A 16,956-nucleotide genomic window follows, 5' to 3' on the forward strand; every position below is an offset into this window, starting at 1 on the left:
GTATTATACAATATGAAGGACTATAGGGGTGCATTATACTACAGGGAGTGCATTATACTATATGGAGGACTATGGGGGGGTGTATTATAGAGGACTAAGAGGTGCATTATAATATATGGAGGACTATGGGGCACATTATACTATTTGGAGAATTATGAGATGCAGTATAGTAAAAAAGTAAAATGATGCCTATTCACCAGTGATTGGATTGTTTATGCCGGAACATAAATTCTTGTTCTCAGCAGCACATCACCCGGTGAAAACTGCAGATACAGTATACTGCTGATAGCCTGATACTGTATGGGGACAGATTGGTCTACTAGTGATAGTTCTGTCCCCATCACTCGTCCTAACCCGGTGTAAAGATGCCAGGGAATATACGGTACTTCAATATTGTCTATCTCGTTTGTTAACGGCCTGAACTCAGAAACATTTTGGTTGCATTTACATACGCTATGTGAAGGTGCAATATGTGAGCATTTGGGGCCCCACATTAAAGTTTTGCCCAGGACCCCACTTTGTCTAAAACTGTCCCTGAGCGTCATGTTGCTTTTCAAATTTGTCAGTTTAGCATTATTTCTGTGAATTTGGTTTACTTCCCAAACATTTGTCTATGATAGTTGTACTTAATTTTGTGTACTAAATGTACTTCTTTTGCATTTTGTGTGGCGATGTAAGCCAAGCATACCATTGTGATAAATATGGAGAGGAATTTGTGTGAAATGTTATAGAACTGAAGTGTTCTTTGTGGAAACTAATCAATAGACTGGGAATTCTTTCACTGGATGAGATGCCAGGAAAATAGAAACCTGAATTTCACAGTAAAGTGTGTGATTTCTGGCACAAACCAGATCAGACTTTATGGAAAAAAATAAAATAAAATAAACTTGCATCTGTGTGATCTGTTTATGATATATCACAGATGGCTGGTTTGCATGTAACGTTTTGTATTAGGTCAACAACGTTGGAAAATTGTAGTGGTCAGAGATTATACATGCAATGTTCAATTAATTCTATAAACGCAGATCCATAAATATTTGGACATTGACCATGTAAGGCCACTTCCCCACTGTCAGCAGTGTACCGTTGCCATATACGCTGAGAACTGCCAATGCATACTTTTAATAGATCCATGAGCTTCCATTCAGCAGACCGTGAATTCTTCCTTCAAAAGCTTTGGACGCACACTACTCAACGCAGCGTGAACACTGCCTTTTGCTTTATCTGCACAAAATAATGAAGATGTAATTACTATGAGCTGATATTACAAACTTTTGTCCTTATAGGGAACCTGTCAGGTCAGATAACACGCTTGACCTGCAGACATGGGGTTAATTTGCAGGTAATAGTGTTATGAAGGTGCCCTGCAGCCATCTTTAAAGTGCTGCACCTGGGAGAAAAATATCTAAATCCCTCCCAGGAGCCCCCTTTTGTTATGCTGGTCAGATGTGACGGGACGGCTTCAGTCAGTACTCGCTATAGTTGGAGTGGCAGCTATAAGCACAACACAGCACTGTGACTGACAGCAGGCTCTGCGCTAGTACACTGCTAAGCTGACTGTCAGCCTGCCAGGGCGTGCTTACAGCTGCCACTCAAACTATAATGAACAATGACTGAGGGTATATGCACACAATGCGGAAACCGCTGCGGATCCGCAGCGTTTCCGCAGCTGTGGGTCCGCAGCAGTTTCCCATGAGTTTATATTACAATGTAAACCTATGGGAAACAAATAAGGCTGTGCACATGCTGCGGAAAAAAACGTGCAGAAACGCAGCGGTTTACATTCCACAGCATTTCACTTTCTGCTTCCGCAGCGGTTTTACAGCTGCTCCTATAGAAAACCGCAGTGGTAAAACCGCAGTGAAATCCACAGAAAAACCTCGGTAAATCCGTGATAAATCTGCAGCAAAAATGCAGCGTTTTTGCCCTGCAGATTTATGAAATCCGCTGCGGAAAAATCGGCAGTGGACCAATATACGTGTGCACGTAGCCTTAAACTGCGTTGGCGTGCCTGTGACTGAAAGTCGGCAGCTCCTGGGAGGAATAAAGTAAATTTTTCCTGGGTTCTGCACTTTTGTTATGGCGTCTTGGCACCTTACCTAAGGCTGTTTTCATATTGCCTCCTGTCCCGATGGAGCTTACATGTGAACCCACCTACCCCCCCGCAAAACTGGATTCGGGTATATGCGCCAACAGGGCTATAAACTATAATGGTGCCGACAGATAACTTTCGTGCATCTTTTTTGGACGTGTACACCTACAAGACAAGGGCAGGCAGAGGCTTGTCAGTCACTGTCAGCTGGCAGAGAGAAGCTGCCAGGGACTTGCCTGTACGACTAGTCACCTGCGTGGCTCGATCCCCAGTAGCTATTAACCCTCTATCGCAGCTGACATCCTGGCACATTAACCCCCGACACACTGCGATCAAACATGATCCGGCGGTATAGGGAAGCATCGTGCAGGGAGGGGGGCTCCCTGCGTGCTTCCCTGAGACCCTCGGAGCAACGCGATGTGACCGCGTTGCTCCAAGGGTCTCCTATCTTCTCCAAGCAGGCCCCGGATCCAAAATGGCCGCGGGGCTGCATCCGGGTCCTGCAGGGAGGTGGCTTACCAAGCGCCTGCTCAGAGCAGGCGCTGATAAGCCAGGAGTCCTGCATGTCAGATCGCTGATCTGACAGTGCTCTGCAAAGTGTCAGATCAGCGACCTGACCTTATAACATGATGCCCCCCCTGGGGCAATGTTATAAAGTAAAAAATATATATATCATTTAGTTGTGTTAATAAAAAAAATAAAATAAAATAAAAAAATCCTAAATAAAGGAAAAAAAATATTATTCCCATAAATACATTTCTTTATCTAAATAAAAAAAACAGTAAAAGTACACATATTTAGTATCGCCGCGTCTGTAACGACCCGAGCTATAAAACTGTCCCACTAGTTAACCCCTTCAGTGAACACCGTAAAAAAAAAAAACGAGGCAAAAAACGCTTTATTATCATACCGCCAAACAAAAAGTGGAATAGCACGATCAAAAAGACTGATATAAATAACCATGGTACCGCTGAAAACGTCATCTTGTCCCGCAAAAAACGAGCCGCCAAACAGCATCACCAGCTAAAAAATAAAAGTTATAGTCCTCAGAATAAAGCGCTGTAATCGTACTGACCCGAAGAATAAAACTGCTTTATCAATTTTACCAAACGCAGAACGGTATAAACGCGCCCCCCCCCCCCCCCCCCAAAAAAAAAAAAAAAAAAAAAAAAAAAATTAATGAATAGCTGGTTTTTGGTCATTCTGCCTCACAAAAATCGTAATAAAAAGCGATCAAAAAATGTCACGTGCCCGAAAATGTTACCAATAAAAACGTCAACTCGTCCCGCAAAAAAAAGACCTCACATGACTCTGGGGCAAAATATGGAAAAAATTATAGCTATCAAAATGTGGTAACGCAAAAAATATTTTTTGCAATAAAAAGCGTCTTTTAGTGTGTGACTGCTGCCAATCATAAAAATCGGCTAAAGACGTTATAAAAGTAAATAAAATCCCCCTTCATTACCCCCTTAGTTAGGGATAAATAAAAAAAATGTATTTATTTCCTTTTTTTACCGCTAGGGTTAGGGTTTGGATTACATTTACAGTTGGGTTTAGGGTTAGGGGTGTGTCAGGGTTAGGGGTGTGTTTAGGGTTATGGTTGGGATTAGGGTTAGGGGTGTGTTTGGATTAGGGTTTCCGTTATAATTGGGGGGTTTCCACTGTTTAGGCACATCAGGGGCTCTGCAAACGCGACATGGCATCCGATCTCAAATCCAGCCAATTCTGCGTTGAAAAAGTAAAACAGTGCTCCTTCCCTTCCGAGCTCTCCTGTGCGCCCAAACAGGGGTTTACCCCAACATATGGGGTATCAGCGCACTCAGGACACATTGGACAACAACTTTTGGGGTCCAATTTCTCCTGTTACCCTTGGGAAAATGCAAAACTGGGGGCTAAAAAATAATTTTTGTGGAAAAAATTTTTGTTTTATTTTTACGGCTCTGACCCACCAAGGGCTTCACAGAAGTTTATAGTGCAAAGTGCTCAGCACACATCTAGATAAGTTCCTTAGGGGGTCTACTTTCCAAAATGGTGTCAGTTGTGGGGGGTTTCAATGTTTAGGTACATCAGTGGCTCTCCAAACCCAACATGGCGTCCCATCTCAATTCCTGTCAATTTTGCCTTGAAACATCAAACGGCGCTCCTTCCCTTCTGAGCTCTCCCAAGCGCCCAAACAGTGGTTTACCCCCACATATGGGGTATCAGCGTACTCAGGACAAATTGTACAACAACTTTTGGGGTCCAATATCTTCTCTTACCATTGGGAAAATAAAAAATTGGGGGCGAAAGATAATTTGTGAAAAATATGATTTTTTATTTTTACGGTTCTGCATTATAAACATCTGTGAAGCACTTGGTGGATCAATGCTCACCACACATCTAGATAAGTTCCTTAGGGGGTCTACTGTCCTAAATGGTGTCACTTGTGGGGGGTTTCAATGTTTTGGCACATCAGTGGCTCTCCAAACCCAGCATGGCGTCCTATCTCAATTCCAGTCAATTTTGCATTGAAAAGTCAAACGGCGCTCCTTCCCATCCGAGCTCTGTCATGCGCCCAAACAGTGGTTTACACCCACATATGGGGTATCGGCGTACTCAGGACAAATTGTACAACAACTTTTGGGGTCCATTTTCTCCTGTTACCTTTGGTAAAATAAAACAAATTGGAGCTGAAGTAAATTTTTTGTGAAAAAAAGTTAAATGTTCATTTTTATTTAAACATTCCAAAAATTTCTGTGAAACACCTGAAGGGTTAATAAACTTCTTGAATGTGGTTTTGAGCACCTTGAGGGGTGCAGTTTTTAGAATGGTGTCACACTTGGGTATTTTCTATCATATAGACCCCTCAAAATGACTTCAAATGAGATGTGGTCACTAAAAAAATAAAATGGAGTTGTAAAAATGAGAAATTGCTGGTCAACTTTTAACCCTTATAACTCCCTAACAAAAAAAATTTTGGTTCCAAAATTGTGCTGATGTAAAGTAGACATGTGGGGAATGTTACTTATTAAGTATTTTGTGTGACATATCTCTGTGATATAATTGCATAAAAATTCAAAGTTGGAAAATTGCGAAATTTTCGCCAAATTTCCGTTTTTTTCTCTCAAATAAATGCAGGTAATATCAAAGAAATGTTACCACTATCATGAAGTACAATATGTCACGAGAAAACAATGTCAGAATCACTGGGATCCATTGAAGCCTTCCAGAGTTATAACCTCATAAAGGGACAGTGGTCAGAATTGTAAAAATTGGCCCGGTCATTGACGTGCAAACCACCCTTGGGGGTAAAGGGGTTAAGTAAAATAGGTTACTTGCATTTTTTTATTTTTTTATTTTTTATAAATATGCAGCATAAAACAAAAAACTTGTTGAAAGCTTGTGTGAATGTAGCACAAGTGTATATGCTTTTCACACACGCAGCCTGACTATCTCCAAATTTCAATATATAAATACAAGTCGCTGCTGTCACGCATGCATAAGAATGGTTAAAAACAAATTGTCGAGGCTGCACACTTGTTAATTTTTTAGGGTAAATGATAGACAAAAATAATTGTATCCATTCCTCATTATTTCATTCATAAGGAAGCAGACAAAACTTTGTGAATTTGATTTTTTTTTAAGTATGAAGTTAGACAAGCATGGATGCTTTCTTCCACATTCCACCATTAGTAACATCAGGTGTAAAATATGTAGTGCTGTTTCTAGAAAAGGCCAGCCATGTTTTAGGCTATGTTCACACGTTCCTGATTTCCCTCCTTTTTTTTCAGGACTAAAAACCGCAGCTCTTGGCAGAAAACGCAGGTCCTTTTTTTGGTGCTTTTTTGGTGCGTTTTTTGATGCGTTTTTTTGATGCAGTTTTCTATGCAGAGTCTGTGTTTTCTAGGAAGTTTTTTAGGGTTAAAATGGCTGAAAATACCCTACCCCTACCCCTAACCCTAACCCTAACCCTATTCTAACCTTAGTGGGGGAAAAAAAAAAAAAAATTCATTTACTATTTTTTTTTATTTTGATCACTGAGATATAACCTATCTCAGTGATCAAAATGCACTTTGGAACGAATCTGCCGTCCGGCAGATTCGGCGGGCGCACTGCGCATGCGCCTGCCATTTTGCAAGATGGCGGCGCCCAGGGAGAAGACGGCCGGACGGACATCGGGAGGCCGGGTAAGTATAAGGGGGGGAGATGAGGGCACGGGGGGGGGGGGGGGCGTCGGAGCACGGAGGTGGCATCGGAGCATGGGGGGGTGGCATCGGAGCATGGGAGGGGTGGGATTGGGGCACGGGGGGCAGCCACACTGCAGCGGTTCTGCACCACAAACCGCAGAAAACCCGCAGATATTTTTTTCATCTGCGGCTTTTACTGCGGGTTTGACCTCACAATGGAGGTCTATGGGTGCAGAACCGCTGCAGTTCCGCAAAAAGAAGTGACATGGTACTTCTTTTTTACCGCGGCTATTCAGTGCGGCTTTTTTTGCGATTTTCCGCGATGTGGGCACAGCAGTTCCTGTTTTCCATAGGGTACATTGTAATGTACCCTGCATGGAAAACAGCTGCGGACCCGCAGCGGGAAAATCGCGGCGATTCCGCATGTAAAAAAGGATGGTGTGAACATGGCCTTACATTACCCTATCTGTCCTTGTAGTGAAGTCGTCACTGTAAATACTAACTTAAGAGACAGGAAAAAAAGTGCAATAAAATATTTGCTGTATTCTTAAACACAAAGTGTCAATGAAAACCAGAGAAAAACACTCCTACCTGTGAAATCCTTCAAAATCGTTAACCAGGTCAAGAACCGTTCTAGGATGTAGGAACATTTGTGACAAAATGAGGAAAAAAAAACCTGACCAGAATAAATGTGAAAAGCGGCCCCAAAATGTATACCGCTGTTTAGACTATCATTTAAGTGTGAATTAAACCTTTTTATTTTACAAAATAATTTTAAATTCTAAACGAAGTGCAAAGGGCAACATCTGAAGACTGCACTCAGTCCTCTCGCTTTGTACCATAAAATCTGCGTACATGGCCACACTCAATTTAAACTGCTCCTCACCACCGTTGTTCTGTCTAAAGCTTCAAAACTTCAGGTGGACAGTGACCCGATGCATAATAATATGAAAAAACACTCCATTTTTATTTAAAGACAAAAAGTAAAATAAATGCTGCAAGGGAGAAAAGAAAAACCGCTATGTACTTTAACCCCTTAGTGACCGAGCCAAATTTTTGAAATCTGACCAGTGTCACTTTATGTGGTAATAACTCTGCAACGCTTCAACAAATCCCAGTGATTTTGAGATTGTTTTTTCGTGACACATTATACTTTATGATAATGGTAAATTTAGTTCAACATTTTTTGTGTTTATTTATAAAAAATATTAAAAATTTGAGAAAAATGTTAAAAAATTAGCAATTTTCTAAATTTGAATGATTATCCCTTTAATCCAGATAGTCATACAACAGCAAACTATTAATAAATAACATTTCCCACATGTCTGCTTTACATCAGCACCATTTGTAAAATGTTGTTTTATTTTGTTAGCATTTTAGGAGGTTTAAAAATGTAGCAGCAATTTTTCATTTTTTCAAAGAAATTTACCACATTTATTTTTTTAGGGACTTATCCATGTTTGAAGTGACTTTAGGGGTCCCATATATTGGGAAACCCCCAAACGTGATACCATTTTAAAAACAGCACCCCTAAACATATTGAAATCTGCTGTCAGGTAGTTTATTAACCCTTCAGGTGCTTTACAGGAATTAATGCAAAGTGGCATGACAGAAATGAAAATGGGGATTTTTACCACCTAAATGTTGCTAACTTCTAAACAGATTACTACAGCAGTCAGACTCTAAGGCCGCTATTTGGTCATGAATTGCCATCGCAAACATCAGGACAATAAAATCATGATCTGAGGGCACCAATTGGGATAAAGAAGAAGCCCCCACACTCTGTTAACCATTTATAATGATGTAGTCACTATTGACAGCAGCATCTAAGGGGTTAAACAGATTTAGAAGGTGCAAATACTGATCGTGGCTGATACAGCAAGTTGTCAGCTATAGTGGACAGCCAACAGATGCTGGATTGTCATCTGTATGGGGAGGCTATTCTCTTATATCTCAGGTCAGTTAAAAGACGTATTGGCGGTCATTAAGGGGTTAAATAGCCACTTTAGTCAATGAGCTACATTTGTTATCTTAATATACAATGTGTTAATCCAGCTATTTTCAACTCCCAGTATTCATAAAAAAGTTTGTGTATGTAAATGGTTGGACTTCTTGTACCATTCAATTAATTTTGATATGCAAATATATATATAGTTATTTATTTGTATTCTTTTTTGTTTCCGGACTGGCCAGGAATAAAGGGCGATGCTGTTCTAAACTGTTAGGAACTTTTATGATATTTGTGAATGTAGATGGTGTTGTACAGAGATGCTTTTGAGATCGTATTTTAGAAGTAAAGTCCCTGTGTATTAAATTTCTCAGTCTATACTTGTTTGGTTAAGCAACGGATCCAAGTGACATTTGCCTGCTGGAGTCGGTGTCATAGCGTTGATACTTACAAGCAGTATGTAATCGCACTGTAATAGGGATAGCCCTAAAATGCTGGCTCCCCAGACCCGTGGAGGAGGTATAATAAAGCCATATTTACAGAAAGGGTAATGTCGGCGTGAAAACTGAGATATGTCCTGAGCAGATACAGTTTCTGTGTAAGTAAACATTGTGGTCTTGTCTGGGGGTTGTAAATGTTTCATTAACGCCTTACGGACTGTGTGTTTTTTTTTTTTTTTTTGTTATCCATCGGTTTATTGCAATTTTTTCCAAGATGTGATTTTTTTCAAGTGGAGTTTTGATATTGTTACTTGTATAATCACAAAATGTATCACCATCTATTCATCTATGATGATGTGAATCAAAAAAGTTTTTAGCCTATACAACTAATTCATTGAATTATTAAAACTAGAGATGAGCAGAAATTAAAATTCACCCATTTCAGCAAAAACATTTCCCTCCCCTTCCCTTAATAAATTGGATTTGTGGAGAAGTTATTCTATGTGAATGTATGAATGTATTGTCCCTGTATGAATGTATGCTGTGGGATGTCTCTAGACCCCAAAGAATAACAAATATAGTTCTATATAAAATACTTTACACACCTTACTGCTCCCCCTCTCTGGCCCCTCTGCTACTCGCCACCACCTGTCTGGTCCTATCTTGTGGGCTTGTCATTTGTCGTCAGAGCCGGTGAGGGAGCGCACTGTCAGTGACAAGATCCTATTGAGCTTCCGTCAGAATTGACAACCTACACATGATCAGTAGAGCTGGAACAGCCTAACTCCCGTGAAATGTTCTTTGTTGATGATTCTTTGTTTTGGGATGGGGGCAAAGGTTGTGGCAGTGAGTGCAGCTTCTGTCTTCGTGTCAACTTGAGTATACCAGCATGCTTTGGGATGCTCAAACAAAGCATCATCACACAGGCAGTAGTAACAATAAAAGGTAAAGCAGTTAGAGTACAGAGGGAAAGAGGGGGACTTTTTTTTAATTAATTGGTTTGTCCACTACTAGGACATCCTCTTCTCATGAATGTTTGTTTGTACCTGTTAAAATAAAAACCCCTATACTCTTCTCCGGTCCCAGAATCGTTCTATTGGTGTCGGCAATTGCTCTCCTTGGGTTCACATGAGGTTATGACACGCAAGCCCTGTGCCCAATCACCGTTGGAGTCACTGTCCTTGCCTTCAAGGGTATAAGTAATCAGGAGGGGATTGATGCCAATGGTGATTGGGCGCAGGGCTTGCGTGTCATAACCTCATGTGAGCCCCCGGAGAGCTATTGGCGACAGCACGAGAAGTGAGTATGTGTTTTATATTGTACTAGATGGCAGCCCGATTCTAAAGAATCGGGAGTCTAGAATCCATATATACTTTATTTATTCAAATGTAAGAATAATACAATTAATAAATAATAGTAAGAAAGAACAAAAATAATAGGCAGTATATGGAGAAAACACCAAACAAAAGTTCAAAATTGGTGTGAAAATGTCACTGAACCACTTCACAACTAAATATATATAGTTTTGGTAAATGGTATTATCATTTTTTTGACGAAATTCGGCAGGAGCTTGAAGAGCAACGTCACTGGGCCCGCCTCCACGCAGTAGAAACTTGCTGTGAGGTAAAAATTCAAAAATCACACCAAAATGGCGGGCGGAGTGTGTCACAGTACGGCACGTTTCTGATTGGTCGCTCGCAGCAGGCGGCAACCAATCAGACACTGGACACTGTTGACGTCAATTAGCTCCGGACATTAGCTCCGGACATTAGCTCCGGACAAAGCCACAGAAGTTGGCACAAATTGCAGGAAGTAGTATTCTAGGCAATTAATCTCCGGACATTAGCTCCGGACATTAGCTCCGGACATTAGCTCCGGACATTAGCTCCGGACAAAGCCACGGAAGTTGGCACAAATTGCAGGAAGTAGTATTCTAGGCAATTATATATTAGAAGAGGAGCAGACGTTCAGATCGAGAAGGGGTTGTCCTAGTAGTAGTGGAAATCAATTTTAAAGTATATTAGAAATAAAGATTATACTATGTAATTAGAGATTTGGGATTAAAATACATTTTAGTTTGGAGCACCCCTTTAAGGCTAGGGCTGCATGCTACATGTGCCGTGCAACACTTGGCTCATAATTACTCATTGCGACTATGACCCTAATTTCTTCCTTTCATACCGCTTGGTTACCTACAGTATCGTGTGTAACATTATTTTACACAGTTTATAATTTTCCTATTACATATCTGATTTTCTTTGGCGTTACCTACAGTATCGCAAATGTTTCCAATTGTATTTGCTCTTCTGTCACTGTTCACTAAACCCACGAAACTCACTTTCCAGAGACTTTAAAGGGAATCCGTCATGTAAAATAACACTATTCGCCTGCAGGTCATGCTCCAGGGGGAAATTAACTTTATCTCTCCGTCAGCCTCGGGCTTTCAGTCATTGGGGTGCGGCCGGCGCGGCTTCAGTCACCGCTCAGTGCTCACATGAAACGGAATGCTCCTGGGCATGAGGCTCTGAAAGTCTTCATCCTGTAGAGCACTTTCTTAATACATTCCTATGTTTTAGAGGACTTTTCACTGCACAGCAGAATTTATTTATTTTAATTTTGCTTTGCAATCAAAATATTTTCACATAATGGGTTAAGTCCAAGTGGTTGAAGGCCCCTCCCCCCCCCGTAAAAAGTATCTAATAACACCTAGCTAGACATAAAGGGGTTGTTCCCTACTAACACAACCCCTTTTTAAGCTAAATGTTCGGCCCAATTTAAAATGATAAAGCCTATACTCACCTCCTTTGCCGACTCCGTTACCACGGTGTTGGCACTCTCTGTTCCGGGGCTGTGATGCGGTGGAATGACAGATGATGCCCAGGGCCCAATCAACTCTGGCGTTACTGTCACCACATTCAGACTGACTGAACATGAAGAGGAAGTCCGGGATCAGCTGCAGCCCTGGCTTCCTCTTCATGTTCAGTTCGTCTGAAGGAGGAGGCAGTAATGCCACGGCGTCATGTGTCACAACACCGCATAACAGCGCAGGGACCGCGAGTGCAGATGGCACTTTATGATTTCATCACGGCCGAACATTTAGTTTATGAAGGGGTTGTCTTGTAGTGGCCAACCCCTTTAACTAAAGTTACTTCATTAAGTGCCCAATTCTTTGATTTGCTAATATTTCAACGGAGGGGCGAAATAACAAATTTAAAAACCAAGTGTTTTATTTTACTCGGCAGCTGATATTACATTCTATGTTAATTTCAAAATGTAAAATTTTGTGAAATGTCTTAAAGGGTTTTTCTTATACATTTTATTTACATGCTTTGATCACCCAAGTCTCAACACAAATGCCCAACCAGCTCGTTACAATCCAAAAAGTAGGGCTTTTATTCTTATGATGATTAAAAATATGTTCATACGATTAAATAAAAATGTATTTCTTAGTCTTCATTTTTATTTTTTCTCCTTATTTAGTTGAATGATGGAGGAAAAGCTGCTAAAGCAAGCATTGGCATTGGTGATGTGGTCCTTAGTATTGATGGCATAAGCACTGAAGGAATGACGCACTTGGAGGCACAGAACAAGATTAAAGCTTGTGCTGGATCATTGAGTTTGACCCTACAAAAGTAAGTTTTCATTTGTCTTTAAAATGCAATAACTTGGGTTTTGTTCACACTAGCCAGCCTTCTGGATTCTGCAAAAAGCAAAAGACATTAGGTAGCTGAAGGCTGAATGATGCTTCAGCCGATCATTCGTCCAACAGCCATCTCCGCCATACACAGGAGTGCACACGCGGCCGAGCACTCCTGTGTTCTCTACGGGAGATTCTGAGCCTTAGAGGGGTTGTCCACTGCTAGGATAACCTATTCTCAACATGAATCTTTGCCCCCTTTTAAAATAAAAGCACATACTCTCCTCCCATACCGACCCTGTTCCAGCAGGGTCGACACTCACGTTCCCGGGACTCACGTGAGGTTATGTCACATGAGCCCTGGTGTCCCTGTCCCCGCCTTTGGATGTACATGTAATCAAAAGGAAGTCAGGGCTACATCTGGCTGCACATTTCCTCTTGAGTACTGATAGGCTGATCGAACGCAGGGCTCACATGACATAATTACTAGTGATGAGCGAATATACTTGTTACTCGAGATTTCTTGAGCACGCTCGGGGATCCTCCCGAGTATATTTTAGCGTTCGGAGATTGTTTTCATCGCCGCAGCTGAATGATTTACATCTGTTAGCCAGCATGAGTACATGTGGGGGTTGCCTGGTTGCTATGGAATCCCCACATGTACTTATGCTGGCTAACAGATGTAAATCATTCAGCTGCAAAAAGAAAAACTAAATCTCCGAGCACTAAAAAATACTAGGAGGACCCCCGAGTGTGCTCGGGAAATCCCGAGTAACAAGTATATTCGCTCATCACTAGTAATTATGTCACGTGACCCCCCTGGAACGTGGGTGCTGGGATTGGGCAGTCACGAGAGGTGAGCAGAAGTGTTATTTTAATGGGGGCAAATTTTAATGTTGAGAATGGGTTGTCCTAGTACTGGACAACCCCTTTTAAGGCTTTGATTATCTACCATGCTATGAAAACTAGTCGTCCCATTGACTTTTACTGACCCTGCAAAAAAAGCCCTGCATGTGGTGCTATATATTTTTTATTTTTCCATTTATTTTTGTTCTTTTTGATATGAAAGGACACAAAAAAAAGATTGCAATGGCTGCACCTGACCAATGCTTAAACACAGTTGTGATCAGAAGCTTATTTTTGCATTTATGGTACAGAATTAGTCATATTGTACTTGTGTACCTTTTTAAACTAAATCCTGGGAGCAGACGTGTCCTACCAACAAAACTCTGATTTTACAATTGTCTAAGATGTGAAATAAGTATGTCACGTTATGTAGGTTATATTTATGGGATCTGGATGAGTTACAGAATCCTAATGCATAATGGTGCACACACTCAGTTGAGCCAAGTCCTTCTTTTTCATGACATTTTCCTCCTTCTTTCCCCCATCGCTCCATATTTCCTACATCACGTCTTCTTATTCACACTCTCATTTAAAGGGAACCTTTCACCCCGTTTTTTCAATATGAGCTAAAAATAACGTTAAATAGGGCCTGAGCTGTGCTTTACAGTAGTGTCTTTATTATCCCCTGATTCCCCACCTTTGCTGCCAAAATACCTTAGTAAAGTCGCCGTTTTCGCCTGTCAATCACGCTGGTCCGGTCAAATGGGCGTTGTGAAATCGCTATTTCTCCCCCACCTCTTGCTTTTCCCTAAGAAATTTCTTCCCGGCGTTGGCTTAGTGTTTAGCGTGTGCGCAGTAAAGTCTAATCTCGCGCCTGCGCATTATGCTTTGCCCAACTGTGGGCATAGCATACAGCACATCACTGCGCATGCACGGCTCTTCACTAACCTGAGTGCCCCGGAAGTCCAGAACAACACAATTTGCATATGATGACTTACAGGGTACAGAGGTTACTGTGGAAAACCGCGCATGCGCAATGATGTATTGTATGCTTTGCCAACAGTTGGCCAATACATACTGCGCATGCGCAAATACCGAATGCACTGCTCAACTGCAAAAAAAAGAGCAGCGAGGGGGGAGAAACAGTGATTTCACAACGCCCATTTGACCGGACAAGCGTAATTGACAGGCGAAAACGGCGATTTTACTAAGGTATTTTGCCAGCAAAGGTGGGGAATCGGGACAATAAAGGCACTATTGTAAAGCACAGCTCAGGCCCTAGTTAACGCTATTTTTAGCTCATATTGAAAAAACTGGGTGACAGGTTCCCTTTTAAAGGAACATGTCACCAGTTTTCTCACTTATGCACCAATACCACCACCTACCTTTGTGCTACATTCCAGAAAGTTGTGTATTACAGGTGCTTCTCACAAAATTAGAATATCATCAAAAAGTTAATTTAAATTTAATGTCAACTCTTCAATACAAAAAAATCATTATAAAAACAGTCTGCAGCTGGAATGAAGGAAAATGGAAGACATTTTAAGACCTTTCTGTCCCAGTTTAAATAGATTGACCTTATACTTGATAATTATATTTCCATGTTTGTCATCCCAAAACTGATCCAAAATTATAAATGATTACTGGACATGTCAATGACCACCACAGACCTCAGATTTTCTGCAGATCTCAACCTCCTAAGAGTCAGTAGATGAGTATCTCGTGTGGCCCAATTGGGCAAACCGTTGTATGTCCTCCTTTTTATTTCTAGAGGTGGCCATGCACTAAATGGGTGTATTCTTAAAAGTGAGATCAGAGGATTGAGTTATGCCCAATCCTTTGCAGGAGAGTTTGGATACGTCCATACATATACATACATACATATTAGTTCGTTGGTGAGTTCTGTTGAAATGAGCAGGCATGGCTGACGTTCATTATGTGTATGGGCACCATTACTGAAATACATGGAAGTCAGCAGTGTGTGAAAACAAACCATTTATCTGCTAGTAGTGCCCCTGGCACAATTGGAGGAGCACTAAGAAGTTAGTAATTGCATCCTGTTGCTTTAGGGCATCTACACACAGGAGTATGTGGAAAGCCCGATGTCTCGGGTTCATTCTCGGTATTGAAATAACTAAGTAGCACGTTCATTGTTGGCAATCAAGACTAGCAGTGGTTGACTGATTTGTCCTATGTTTGTGGTCAGCATTACTTGACACAATTCATCAGACGTCTAGTCTGAAGCTGACTGTCCTGCTGTATGTCCAGGGCCTGTCCATGACTGCTGATACTGCTCCCGATAATCTGTATGTGTCAATTGTGTAATTGCTGCTGGTGGGAACAAATCTGTTCCTATTCTTTCACATCTTTGGTACCTTCCAACAGCAACTACACAATTGACCACCGTGGAGTACAGCTGGGTGTGCGACCCCCACAAATCTGATTCAAAGTAGTGGATCAAAAATTTAGGGTATTAAGAGGGAATGCTAGGCTGCCAGAAGGCTAAGTTAGTCCATTGTCTACCAAATATTTATGCCAGCTCATGACCTAAACAATTTTGACAGATGACGACTGACCGTTATCTGTGGAAAAGTTAATTTTGCCTTTCTCTATTTTATTTTTTTATTTTTGCATAAATTTAAATCGTTGTTCGGGATTACTTCCATATACATACCTCCAGATGAACTTTGCTGGTATAACATTAGCTGGATTATATTGGAAAATGTCGTTTGACATTGATAATTTGATAATTCTCAAATATTTACAGTGTGCAGTGTTGAAATATCCTTCTGTTCCTTAAGTTTATTTTGCTAAGTAATGGGGACACGCTGCTCCTTGACAGCTCGGTTTAAGGTACGGAGTGTTATGTTAAATGTTGAAGTTTTACAACCAATCATGTAATCTAGGCTTGTTATTGCAATGATATGTAGTGAACTCAAGACTTTAGATGTATCATGTCTGTCTATAAAATGTATCCCATTTATCCTGCGTAGAATTGTGGTTCAGGACATGAGCATTTCTGTCTAGTCTTTCCATTAATAGACATTAAAATTGCTTATCCGCAAAATGATATTAATACACACAGAAATTCTGAATTGTGTTTTATTATGGCAACAATACATTTTTTCGTCAGCTATGTTCACATATCCATTTTGATATTTGTCTGTTCCATATTAAAGAGCAGACAAATGGAATAATGGCAGAAACAGATGCGTTTCCTAACTGATGCTAATAGAAACGATGAGACTGTGTTCATTTATTATGGGGTCCATCTACCTTCTATTTATTGTGTTAGTTTTTAGAATGGTGGAAAAAATTTTTATTTTTCTCTCTGTTCTAAAACCGGTCATATAGCGGAACTCAAAAGAACCCAATAAAAAAAAACTTTGCCCTTCTGTTTCCGTTTACATCAGTTATGCAACAAACGCGTTTTTTTATATTCTGTTTTTCTGTTCCTCAAAACTAAATGTCAAAATGGAAGTGTGAACATAGCTAAAGTTAACAGTAAGAGGTTGTCCACTACTTGTAGTCTACAGACTATTTCTGCCTTTTGATCCTGACGCGAAACCTTTGGCCCCAATTCATTAAAACGTTTTACATCAGAAATCGCAAGATTGTACAATGGCGTTTTCAGTCATCTCCGCCATCTTGGCTAGAGATGGGATGTGGCAATGCCCGCTCGTCCAATTTATGATCAGCTGTGGTGTGAAATAAACAACAAAAGATATTCCAGCTTTTGACTAGAGTAAGATCTGTGGCGAGGCATTTGTAGAGTGTGCCTAATGAACCAAGCGCCTCTGACTCCAATATGCCCCTCATCAAGATTG

The 16,956-nt window shown here is 40.8% G+C and overlaps 1 protein-coding gene across 2 annotated transcripts in view; it reads left to right on the top strand.

Moving 5' to 3' along the window:
- Positions 1–16,956, top strand: part of PDLIM5 (PDZ and LIM domain 5) — a 426,156-nt gene that overhangs the window by 109,193 nt on the left and 300,007 nt on the right. For both annotated transcript variants that reach the window (XM_069743580.1, XM_069743581.1), the window contains exon 3: positions 12,127–12,278. In XM_069743580.1, the coding sequence (XP_069599681.1) occupies positions 12,127–12,278 (152 nt within the window). The remainder of the gene's footprint in view (positions 1–12,126; positions 12,279–16,956) is intronic.

The sequence above is a fragment of the Ranitomeya imitator genome, chromosome 1, assembly GCF_032444005.1.
Source record: "Ranitomeya imitator isolate aRanImi1 chromosome 1, aRanImi1.pri, whole genome shotgun sequence".
Classification (NCBI taxonomy): domain Eukaryota; kingdom Metazoa; phylum Chordata; class Amphibia; order Anura; family Dendrobatidae; genus Ranitomeya; species Ranitomeya imitator.